The 13,314-nt window shown below is 41.2% G+C and overlaps 1 protein-coding gene across 2 annotated transcripts in view; it reads right to left on the bottom strand.

Annotated features, from left to right (window-relative positions):
* Positions 1–13,314, bottom strand: part of LOC125464036 (protein HIRA) — a 93,344-nt gene that overhangs the window by 64,366 nt on the left and 15,664 nt on the right. For both annotated transcript variants that reach the window (XM_048556014.1, XM_059655138.1), the window contains 4 exons: positions 12,709–12,804; positions 12,272–12,432; positions 5,788–5,955; positions 896–1,009 (listed from right to left, as the gene is read on the bottom strand). In XM_048556014.1, coding sequence (XP_048411971.1) covers positions 896–1,009; positions 5,788–5,955; positions 12,272–12,432; positions 12,709–12,804 — 539 coding nt within the window. The remainder of the gene's footprint in view (positions 1–895; positions 1,010–5,787; positions 5,956–12,271; positions 12,433–12,708; positions 12,805–13,314) is intronic.

The following is a 13,314-nucleotide window of genomic DNA, read 5'->3' as shown; positions in this document are numbered from 1 at the left end:
GGTTAAGAAATCAGCAAAGTTGAGGATTATGAAGAGTGGAGAATGAAACACCAAACAGAATAGCACTGGCCTCATCTGGACTGGAAGTAACAAGGGCAAGTACGAGCATTTTCAGCCGCAGGTGGGCTCAGGCATGGTGGATAGCGGGCATATTACGGAACTGAAAAATGGCTGTCATTCCAATAGCTCAAGATCAAATATAACAGCAAGGGTGCAAACAATCTGATTCAACTTGAAGGGTTGGAATCATAAGCCACTACACATAATTCACAGGGTAGGTGCAGGCTAAAACCTAATTGGAGAGAAGTTCAGATTCTGTAGGCCCAAATATTAGTCAAGAAGACTTAGAAAAAAGAGCTATTGCAAAAGGAAGAGTGGTGACATTAAGTGGAAGCTGGATAGCATCAAAGACGACAAAGGAAAGCTGTTTTGTTCTGTTAATGACAGAATCCCTGGATGACAGGGGTTTAAGGATTTCAGCAAAAAATACTGAGGGTACTGGGAGTAGTTCTCTTTTTCATGTAGCAAGTGGTGATAACCTGGAACACGCCTAATAGAATGATAAAAATATGGTAATCGATTACTTCAAGATGAATTTGGATAGGCACTTGAAGGAATTAACCTTGGGGGGGCCACAGGGACGGAGAAGGGGAATATGGCTGACTGGAATGCCCTGCAGAAAGCCAGCATGAATTCAGAGGGTTAAACTGTCTCCTTCTGTTTTAATGAATGCTACAACTCTGTAGAAGATGGACCATGAATTTTCCAGCCTCTGAATACCTAACTTGCATAAACAGTTGTGACGTGATATCAAATGGAGAAAACTGCAATGCAAAACAAATATATTTCATTGGTCTTGAAATGTCATTCAAGAAATACCGTACTTAGAACTTACCCAAACAGAGAGAGACCGGTCCTTGCTCCCAACTGCACAACAACAATAAGGACAGCTTGGCTTATTGGAACTCCCATTGCGTGGCTTCTTCTTGAAAATTTTGGGATTAAATTTCTGAAAATGGGAATAAAGGAGGAAAACTCTTAGAGTCACATCAACAAGACACATCTCAATATTCAAAGTAAAAGGGAGCTGCAAATTCCTCACATTATCTTAAGAGGTCAGGTGAAAAGGAACATTGCTCAGCAACATTCAAAGATACACAAGCAGCTCAGCTGCATGTACCTTTCACCACTGTTACATCTATGTGAGTGAATTATAAGCGCTGCTGATAATCCTTTCCGTAGCACAATTAAAAACAAGCAGGGAAGCTTGGGCAGAGTAAAATCTGTAGAGCTTAATGATCTCCCATCAGTGTTTTACATATTATGCTGACAACACAAGAAACTACTACCAAACACATTTGTTAGTTTAAATTCTATTACAACTTAAAGAACATATTGTAACAATTAAAAGTTGAATTGGCGAAATTTATTCCCAGATCACCATCTCCCTACTTAGTTACAGGCAGCCCATAGTTAATAAGTGATTAGTCATTCCACTCATTATTTTTGATAAGTTACAGAATAGTCAAAATGCTGTTTGTTGTTTAATGTGTCACTTTCCTGCTCAGTCTGCTGTGTTCATCCAGATCTACACCTTATTACCTCAGATTCTCCAGCATCTGCAGTTCCTACTATCTCCCTGATATCTTTCAGTCCTGTTACATTCATCTTCAAAATTTCCCATTCAGGCCAAGCACTAATCAGCTTCTTTCCATAAACATGTATATGCAGCCATACATTAAATATTTAAAATGTCTGCACAACTTCAATAAAAATGAAGGGAAATGGCTCTAAGTATCATTCCGTTCAACCTCCCTAAAACTGTGAAAAGCTTCCCAAAACGTGGTGCCCCAAATTCAGAACTGTCCAGTTGGAGCTCAGCCAGAGTCTTAAAAATTTTCCCCATAACATTTTTGCTTTTGCATTCTAAAACCAAAGCTCCATTTGCATTATCAACGGTCTTCTCCCCTTGGCTTTCTACCCTCAAAGGTTTCTTCTTTAGTTGCATTTATTCATTTATATTACACCTCCTAGTTCTTCCTGCCAAACTCAGTTACATTAATATCATTGCATTAAATTTCACCTGCTATGTGTCTACCATTTCACCCATTCATGTCTACTTCTAGTCTGTTGTTATCGAGTTGCCAAATTTTGATTCATTGACAAACTTTGAAATTATGCCCTGTAGTCTAAGTTTATGTTATTAATATATACCAAGGAGGAGGAGCTGGTCCAATTTTGACTACTTGGAACAATACAGCACAGGAACAGGTCCTTTGGCCCAATTAAAGACACTACTGTATCATTATCTCTAGTTTGATTTACAATACTTTATCAGTGCTCCCTTTCCAGGCTCATAGACAATTGTGCAACCAAACATTGAACTTTTAATCCCATGGGTTTTAATTTTGTTAACAAGGCTTTGCCAAACACCATTTGAAAGTTTACACATACTGGTTAAATTACACTGCCTCATTGTTCCTCATCGAGAAACTTAATGTAATACAGACAAAAGACAGTTGTGAGGAACCAAACATCACCACTGTATCAAACATGCAGTTAAAACAGTAAAGACTGAAGAACTTCCATCTATTCTGTAATGATTCTACAATAAAGGACGTTACCTTTCCATGAAAATTAGGGTAATTATTACTAGATCGAAGTCAAACAGATCCGCACCAACCATTAGCAAGTAAATGAATCCTAAGATGCTGAGCCAAGGTCTCAGGCTCACTCCTTGGCTGGCATACAATTTAACAAGAGTGACTGAACATTGAATATAGGGTGAGGAAATTCTATTAGAACAAAAGGCCAACAGTTAGGATTTTAAAGTGGTACAGGAAAACATGGACAGTCTGTAGCCCTCACTATCTAATCTATGACTGAGAAATGGGGTTAGAAAGAACAGAGACACATGGTAGAGTGATTGCTATAAATAAAATAGAGGTTGCGGTGAGATATTGAAAGGGGACAGTGAATTCAGAGCAGAAAGGGAAGGTGAAATGGACATTGAAATTACCAAAAATGATAAGGCATTTGAATTAAAGATTGAGGGAGAAAAGGTGAGCTAGGTAACTAGTGTTGGGGGTATACAAGGTGTAGAGCTGGATGAAGACAGCAGGCCAAGCAGCATCAGAGGAGCAGGAAGGCTGACGTTTCGGGCCGAGACCCTTTTTCAGAAAATGGAATTTGGGATGGGATTTGGGGAGCAACAGAGAATGAATATTTTAAAAGCATGGGTCAGAAGGGTATAACAAAGTGAGGTAGAACAAAGAGAAAGATTAAGAGGAGGAGAGATGAGACTATGATTTGGTGAGATGGGCCAGACCACTCATTACTACCAAGACCGCTGAGGCACAGCACATGGTGCATTGTAGCAGAGAAATGAGGAGCAAAGCAGCATCATCATTTAGCTTAGATTCTATCAACATCATGATGACAATGAAATCATTTACAATAGCAAGGACATTCACTATCCAGGCCAGCACTTGAAGAGTAGCTTTTAAAGGAAATTAACCCCCACAACCATATTGAAGTACATAGGACTACAAACTGGGGTCCTAAAACCCAAGGGTTTTTGAGGGTACAAGATTTCTCAAAGTTTCTGTCAATGAGTTTATTCCTTTATTGATTATTTCAATCACGATATCAAAAGATACACTTTTTTTGGAATGACTATTAATTTCCATTCTGCAGTTGACATCACCTTAAGACAGGAATCTCCAGGAAGGTGTCAATACTTGCATAAACTACACTTTGAGAGCTACTGTCCTAGAACGAACCATCAATTAGCGAGTTTTGAGAAGATTTGTAGCTCAGGTTGAGGTTCTGGATGTGAGTTTGCTCAAAGGAGTTTACTGAACTACAGGAGCAACCATCCCAACACCCACAAACAAAGCTGCATTAGAACATTATTCCAACGAGCCACCACACACTGCAGCACAGAGGAACTACGCAGAGCAGAGGAAAATCACCTATACAGCGTATTCAAAAAGAACGGGTACCCAATGAACACAGTCCGCCGATTTCTCAGCAACAAACCCAAACAAACAGACAAACGGGCCCAGAAACCATAACCACTCTCCGCTATATCAAAGACATTTCGGAAATGACTGCCAGACTATTCGGACCTCTTGGCATCAGGGTAGCCCACAAACCCACCAACACACTAAAACAGCAGCTAATGAATTTAAAAGATCCTATACAGACAACAAGCAAAACGAACGTCATCTACAAAATACCTTGCAAGAACTGTGACAAACACTATATTGGACAAACAGGCAGAAAGCTAGCCACCAGGATACATGAACATCAACTAGCCACAAAACGACATGACCCACTATCACTAGTATCCTGACATACAGATAAGGAAGGACACCACTTTGATTGGGACAACACATCCATCCTAGGACAAGCCAAACAGAGACACGCACGAGAATTCCTCGAAGCATGGCATTCCAACCGGAACTCCATCAACAAACACATTGATTTGGAGCCAATTTACCACCCTCTGAGAAAAAGAACAGGAAATGACATCACCAACACACAGAAACCTAAACAGATAAATAGAAAGCGGGACATAACACCAGCGCTTCAGCAGAGGTTCACTGATGATGTTACCTAGAATAGTGACGAAATGTCTGAAAACTAACCTTCCAGCTCAGCGAGCAAACTCACATCCAGAACCATCAATTCTAGGGAATCGAGGGAATATCTAATAAATTAGAAGTAAATTTACAGGATCAAAATAACAAGTCCAAATTCCCTAGTTCAGTTTTTGACAGAGAGATACAAAGCAAATCGTAAAACTAAACACTTACAAAACACATGTCTCCCGTTTTCATCTCACATTGATTCCACATTGGGCTAGGGATCTGGAGGAGCCAGGGAACAAATGACATCCACTCCTTTTCCTTTTTAATTTGTCCCTGCTAACTGAAGTTCCAAAAGGCTTTGCAGGACAAATGGCTGAATATGGGAGATCACAGAAATACAGTACCCCCACAGGGCATGAGGGATCTGAGTGCACTGGCAAGTAATTGTGCATCTCTTCAATCAATTAGATTGAACGTTCATGAACCATCTAAGAATCTGATCAGAAAACACAATCTACGATTCCATGAAATTGGAAGATTGATTATCTTTTCTCTTGCTCTCTCTCTCTCTCTCTCTCTCTCACAATGCAAGAAAAAGAAAGTAAATATCTTTTAGAACTTTACAGAACAGGATGCCACCCTTTACAAAATAGCAATTTACTCAATAGCAATTATAATCTATGCTTGCCATCCAAATACAGGAGATTCACATCAAACCATGCCTCAAACAGCAAGAGAAGTTAACGACAAAGCAACTTGTACAGATTTCCTGAAAAACCGAAAGAATTGCAGATGTTGGAAATCAGAAACAAAAACAGAAATGCTGGAAAAGCCAGGCAGCTCAGAACAGAGGAAGGGTCACTCGACCCAGTACATTAACTCTGATTTTGTTCCACCAATGCTGCCAGATCTGCTGAGCGTTTCCAGCGATTTCTGGCTTTGTTACAGATTGTCATGTTTAGCCACACCGCTGCTTGTCTCAAGTCATTGTGCAATTTGCACATAAACAATTGAGTATCACTAGCCTCCCAATGTTTGTGTCAGTAAATTCTGGTCCAAAATAGTTGTACTTCAAATTACTTTCTTCTTCCCTGCAAACCAAGACACACAGTTTTACACAACAAAGTCTGATAAATTATACTCTTCTAAACAATTTACTGCAGGATTAAAAAAAAATCAGAAAAATACTTACTACTACAGTCACTGCCTTCCGATGACCAACAAAGTCCATGTTTGTTTTCCATCCATCTCGCTCAATGATCTGTGCAGTGGGGCCAGAGTTGTTCATTGCGTGAGCAGATACAAGGTAATGGCCATCCGGGGACCAACTTAAGCGTAGTACGTGCGTTGTGCCTGCACACTGTAATATGATGCAGCAACAATATGGACAGTAATTCTTCCTGGTCAGACAAACTATGCTAACAAGACATTTTACATCAAATTGCCCAGGCAATAATACAGCAATCATAACTCTTACTGTAAATCTAACTTTGCTGAAAAACTAGCACACAGGTTATCCTTCTGTAATGCTCACAAGTCAGCATCAACTGGTTTAATATTTGACCAACAGATTTCCAAATGCAAATTCACAAAGTCAATTTGCCTAGAGCTAAGGAACAAAATAAGTGCAATTGCATTGCTCAGTGTAGTTTATAGATCATCAACCACTGGGAAGAATGTAGAGAAGCAAATCTGCAGGGATATTACAGAGAAATGCCAACACTACAATATATAATTACAGTAGTCAAATGAGGACTTTAACTACCAAAATTCAGACTAGAGTACTGGGAATGTAAAGAGCAGCAAGGGGGGAAATGTTCCTAGATTGTGTTCAGGAGAATCTCCTACTGCTGTATGTGTGTACTCCAACAAGAAAGTACGCACGGTTGGACCTGGTTCTTGAAAATGAAATGAATCAGGCAACAGCAGAGAATACTTAGGAGAGAGATCAATGTTATAAGGTTTAGGATGACAGTGGAGAATGACAATGGTCAATCTAAAGTAAAAAAAAAATTAACTGGTAGACAGCAGACTATGATGGGCTAAGCACAAAGCTGGGCCAACAGACTAAAAGAAAGGTTGGCAGGAATTACTGTAACCAAGCAACAGGTTAATTTCAAAGAGGAGATAGGTTATTTCCAGTTAAGGTATACTGCCTCAAAAAGGAAGGTTTAACAAATAAATTCAGACCTCCCTGGATGACACTGGAGACAGAATTAAGTTAAAGAAGTAAAAATGTGCTTATGACAGTCAAGTAGAAAATACACCTGGAAACCAAGAGGAACACTGAAGTGTCAATGGGGAGGAGAAAAATCATATTAGAGAAGCAGAGAGGAAATGTGAGAAAGACTGGCAGCCAACATAAAGGGAAATCCCAAAACCTTCCATCGGCATATAAATAGTAAATGAATGGTGAAAGGAGTAGTGCCCGTTAGGGACCAAAATGGGATGGAACGTGGCTAAGGTATTAAATGAAGATTTGGCTGGAGTTGTTGATTGGTTCACCGAGATGACTGGTTTTCAAGCAAACATTTCGTCCCCCTTCTAGGTAACATATTCAGTGCTATCTAGCCTCCATTGAAGCGATGTCATTCTTTTCTGTTATGAATTTATATAGTCTGGCCTGCCATGGTGGGTAGTTCTGCTTCCAGTTTTGCTCCATAGTGATATGTAGATGGGGTCTATTTCAACATGTTTGTTTATGTCGTCAATGGATGAAAACCAGGCTTCTGGGAATTCTCATGCTTGACTTTGTTTTGCTTGTTATTATGTTATCCCAGCTAAGCTAAAGTCCTTCTTTGTTGGAGTGAATAGAAATGAGGAAGAGTTGATCATGCCATTTTGCTGCGAGTTGGTGTTCCTGTATCCTGGTGGCCAGTTTCCTGCCTATCTGTCCTATGTATTGCTTCTTGCAGTTGCTGCACGGTATTTTATATATCACATTTGTCCTGCTCGTTGTAAGTATGGGTCTTTGGTCTTTGCGAATAGCTGGCGAAGTGTAGCTATTGGTTGTGTGCTATCATTATTCCAAGAGATAATTGAAAATGAAATGAATCAGGCAACAGCAGAGAATTAGAGAAGCAGAGAGGAAATGTGAGAAAGACTGGCAGCCAACATAAAGGGAAATCCCAAAACCTTCCATCGGCATATAAATAGTAAATGAACGGTGAAAGGAGTAGTGCCGGTTAGGGACCAAGTTTTATGGTCAGTTCGAAAATGTTTCTAATATCAGGTAGAAAGGCCAGTGTGTTGGGGCATACAGTGTATTCTTGGTGTTGTTTGCTTGCCATGCATCAGCAGATGAAGCTGTTAGGATACCCATAGTTTGCAAAGACTTTGTATAGGTGTTCCTCTTTGACTTTGCATTTAGAAGAATGTACACTTACATATTTATAACAAGTTTTCTATTTCAATGGCATTATCTTAAAGCTTAGTAATTAGTGCAACAAGTTGATCAAAATTTGTTTGCATTTGATTCTGATGCAAAATTTGATCTCACAAGGAATCAAGGGCTACGGGGAGAGTGCAGGGAAGTGGAGTTGAAATGCTCATCTGCCATGATTTAAATGGCGGAGTGAATTTGATGGGCCAAATGGCCTTGCTTCCACTCCTATGTCTTATGGTCTTAAACAGTCTTGACACAGATCTGTTTGTAGACACAGATCTTCACTAAAACATTGAATATTTTACATTGGTCTTTACCATAGAGGTAGATGCTATGAGGCCACGGTGACAGAGGAGAAAACTATCACTATAAAGGTTCAAAATTGATCAGGATTATGTATTAGATAGACCATTGTTACTCAAAGGTGACAAGGTTCCAAGACTTGGCGAGATGCATCCAAGCGTATTGAAGGATGTAAGAGTGGAAATTGCAGGAGTACTGGCCTTAAACTTTCATAGGACTGGAGAATTGAAAACATTAGTCCTTGATCAACAATTGGTTTTAAGGATAAGCCCATCAATTTCTAATGAGTCAGTTTAGCTTTCGTGGCAGAAAAGTGTCTAGAACCATTTTTTTTTAAAGGTTCGGAATTAATCATCACATGGAAACAGTAGTTGATCAGAAAAAGTCAGCACGGATTTCTAAAGGGGAAAATAAATTGCTGAAGAGGTAATAGAAAGGTCAATGAAGGAGATGCTGTTGACGTCGTGTACACGGACTTCCAGACTGCATTCGATACAGTGCCACTCAACGTACTTTTAAGAAAGGTTTCACTCATGGAATAAATGGGACAGTAGCAACTTGGAAATAAAAATGACAGTGATAAAAAACAGAGAGTAATCATTAATGGATTTTATTTTAAGCTGGGTACAGTATTGGAGGCCTTGTTTTTTCTTGATATATGTTATTGTTTTAGTTACTGGTGTGCAAGGGATAACTTCAAAGTTCTCACAATATATGAAACTTGGAAGCATTGTAATTGCGAAGACAGTGTTGAACCTCAAAAGGACACAGACTACATGGAGGAATTGGTAGATAGAGGACTGATGCAATTCAATACAAAAAAGAAAGGTGGTGCATTTTAGGAGGAAAGTTGCTTGCATTCATCTTTCAAAGAATTGAGATAAAGGAGTTGGAATGTCTCGTTGCAGCTGTACACTACATTGGTAAGGCCACATTTTGAATACTTATGTAGTTCCGGTCATCCTACTATTGAAAGCATATTATTAAACTACAAAGAGTGCAGGGAAGGTTTACTAGGATGGTCGATAACAAAGTGTGGAGCTGGATGAACACAGCAGGCCAAGCAGCATCTCAGGAGCACAAAAGCTGATGTTTCAGGCCTAGGCCCTTCATCAGAAAAGGGGGAACAGGGAGAGGGTTCTGAAATAAATAGAGAGAGAGAGGGAGGCAGACTGAAGATGGATAGAGGAGAAGATAGGTGGAGAGGAGAGTATAGGTGAGGAGGGGATAGGTCAGTCCGGCGAGGACTGACAGGTCAAGGAGGCAGGATGAGGTTAGTAGGTGGGAAATGGAGGTGCAGCTTGAGGTGGGAGGAGGGGATAGGCGAGAGGAAGAACAGGTTAGGGAAGCAGAGACAGGCTGGGCTGGTTTTGGGATGCAGTGGGGGGAGGGGACGAACTGGGCTGGTTTTGGTATGCAGTGGGGGGAGGGGAGATTTTGAAGCTTGTGAAGTTCACATTGATACCATCGGGCTGCAGGGTTCCCAAGTGAAATATGAGTTGCTGTTCCTGCAACCTCCCGGTGGCATCATTGTGGCACTACAGGAGGCCCAGGACGGACATGTCGTCTAAGGAATGGGAGGGGGAGTTAAAATGGTTCACGACTGAGAGGTGCAGTTATTTATTGCGAACCAAGCAGAGGTGTTCTGCAAAGCGGTCCCCAAGCCTCCGCTTGGTTTCCCCAAAGTAGAGGAAGTCACACCGGGTACAGTGGATACAGTATACTACATTGGCAGATGTGCAGGTGAACATCCGCTTAATATGGAAAGTCATCTTGGGGCCTGGGATGGGGGTGAGGGAGGTGGCGTGGGGGCAAATGTAGCATTTCCTGCAGTTGCAGGGGAAGGTGCTGGTTGTAGTGGGTTTGGAAGGGAGTGTGGAGCGGACAAGGGAGTCACGGAGAGAGTGGTCTCTCCAGAAGGCAGACAAGGGTGGGGATGGAAAAATGTCTTTGGTGGTGGGGTCGGATTGTGGATGGCGGCCCAGGTCATCCCTGGCCTCCCTAACCTGTTCTTCCTCTCACCTATCACCTCCTCCCACCTCAAGCCGCACCTCCATTTCCCACCTACTAACCTTATCCCGCCTCCTTGACCTGTCCGTCCTCCCCGGACTGACCTATCCCCTACCTACGTCCCCAACTATACTCTCCTTTCCACCTATCTTCTCCTCTATCCATCTTCGGTCCGCCTCCCCCTCTCTCGCTATTTATTTCAGAACCCTCTCCCCAGCCCCCTTTCCTGATGAAGGGTCTAGGCACGAAATACCAGCTTTTGTGCTCCTGAGATGCTGCTTGGCTTGCTGTGTTCATCCAGCTCCACACTTTGTTATCTTGGATTCTCCAGCATCTGCAGTTCCCATCATCTCTTTACTAGGATGCTACCTGGATTGGAAGCTTTGAGTTGTAATGAGAAGCTAGATCGGCTGGGCTTTTTTTCCTTGGAGTTAGGAGACTGAGGGATGGCCTTATAGAAGTTTATAAAGTCATGAGAGCATAGATCAGGTAAATAGTCAATAGCTTTTCCCCATGGAAGGGGAATCTAAAACTAGAAAGCATAGGTTTAAGGTGTGTGAGGAAAGATATAAAATGGTCCAGAGGGGTAACTTTTACACACAGAGGTGGTAAGTGTCAGTAACAGGCTGCCAAAGATATGGAGGAGGCTGGTACAATTTAGTCATTTAAGAAATATTTGGACAGCTACATGGATGGGATAGGTTTTCACGGATATGGACCAAATGCAGGCAAATGAGACCAGATTAATTGTAAAAACTGGGCTACATGGCCAAGTTGGACCAAAGTGCCTGTTTCCATGCTGTAAAACCTATTGACTCTGACTCTAAAAGCACAAAAGGAAGGGATGCAATTCTAAAGAAGAGGGGGCCCTAGATGCATATGTGCATAGTGCATTGAAGATGGCAGGACAGGCGAATGGCACATTGGATAGAATGCAACAGAGATGTATAAGAATGGTTCCAAGGATGAGAAACTTTAGATATGAAGATAGATTGGAGAGAAGACGATAAGAGAAGATCTGATTGAGTCTTTCAAATTTATTAGGGGACTGAAAACACTAAGTACGGAGAAACTGTTCATTTTTTAAAAGATCAAGAACATGAAGACACGGATATAAAGTAATCTACAAAAGTAGCAAATGTGATGTGGGATAAAGCTTTTTCACACAATAAATTGTTCAACTCTGGAATGCCCAGCCTGGAAAAATCAGTGGACGCAGGTTCAATTGAGACACTCATGGGGCATCAGATAATTATTTAAATAGAAACAAGACAGGAAAGTGATACAAAATCACGATGCTCATTTGGAGAGCAGGTGCCGACGTGGTGAGCTAAATAGCCTTCTTCTACACTGTAATATTTCTGTAATTTATCTGAGGCATAAGCAAAGTACACGGTTGCAAGTAGTATTCAAACTGCTACAAGTTTTCTGCATTTTGAGTATGTCTGTAAATAGAGCCAAACAGAATCCGGAGGCCTGCTAGGCAGCCAAGCTGTTGAGGCAAATTTGCGAAGTAGGAGACAATCATGAGAAAGAACTGCAAAGGTTCGATTTTTAAGAGCTACCAGGAGCATTAGGTGCCACTCGATCCAGAAGAATTGTTTTTAAAATTCAAACCCATTTTAGAGTGTTCTTTAAAAATCACCGATCAGAGCACGCAATGAGCGAGCATGCTGTGGTCTAATGCAGAAATAAGATTACTATCAGTTTCAGCTGCAAGCACCTGCCATCTATTCAGAAGTGCAATGTAAAACAGAGTCTCAAGACACCAAATAAAAAACCACATGGCATCTACCAATTGTCCCCATCTCTGATGCAACTGAGACAGCATGGGAGGAAAATAAACAGCAGAATAAAATGTTGTATAATGACAGTCCAGAGGCCTGCATAATAGTTTGCTGCAGGAAAATTTCATAATCAGGCTAAAAATCAACATCCAAGAAGAGGAGGATATCAGGCAATTGCTGAAAGCACGTACTTCGTCGAATGGTTTAGTGATATTTGTCTCCAACTGCCAATCCATGGTCCTCCATACTTTTAAGCTCCGGTCGTCAGCTTGGGATGCAATGTATTTCCCAACAGGATCCCAGGTGAGGCCCTTCACCAAGCCGGAGTGACCCCGTAATGTTGCAATGATTTCTAAAAGGAGAGAAAGTTGAAAGGTACAATTGTCTTTGAAGCTAATAACTTTTCCAATGCATGGGAGTCTGCGCTGCATTCATAATATATGACCAATAGTACTTTATGATTATAATAAAATCACAGGAAATAAATCCTGCATGGGTTTGAGACAAAGGATATCTGTGTTAAAACTGAACTTTTAACGCTGCTTTTTGACAGATACCTATTCATACCAGTTTTAAAACTGTCCTTTTAGAACTTGTTCATTAATTTAAAAACAATTTCCAACCTTACCTGGGAACTTCAGAGCATTCCAGATAACAACAGTGTTGTCTATACTGCAGGAGGAGAGCCATGCATCATGGGGTGACCAAGCAAGGTCCATCACATCTAAAACACAGACAGAATCATCATCAGTATCCTGCACCACAGTCTAACGCAAAGCTAAGAAAGGAAACTTCAGTCATACAAATGACTCTTTAAAGCGGAGAATCTAATCATCTCCTCTGTGCATTCAACAGCATTATTAATTAAATCCATACAATTAACGTCCTAGCCTTTACCACTGTCCAGAAACCTGAACTGGACGAGCCATACAAATACTGTGGCTAGAGGAGTAGACCGGACCTCAGGAATCCTGTGTCATGTAACTCACCTTCTGAAGCTCGTCCAGCATCTGCAAAGCACAACTCAGGAGTGTGATGGAATTCTCTCCACTTGCTTGGATGAGTGCAGCTGCAACAGCACTCAAAGCTCACCACCATCCAACACAAAGAAGCCTGCCTGATTGGTACCTCATTTGTCACCAGTGCACTGTGGTAGCACTGTGAACCTCTATGAGATGCACCGCTGCAACCTCACTAGGGCACTTGCACACACCACCTGCCAAATGTGGGACAT

This window comes from Stegostoma tigrinum, chromosome 26, assembly GCF_030684315.1.
Source record: "Stegostoma tigrinum isolate sSteTig4 chromosome 26, sSteTig4.hap1, whole genome shotgun sequence".
Classification (NCBI taxonomy): Eukaryota; Metazoa; Chordata; class Chondrichthyes; order Orectolobiformes; family Stegostomatidae; genus Stegostoma; species Stegostoma tigrinum.
The sequence above is the reverse complement of the archived record's forward strand: the minus strand, read 5'-3'. Positions and strand labels throughout refer to the sequence as shown.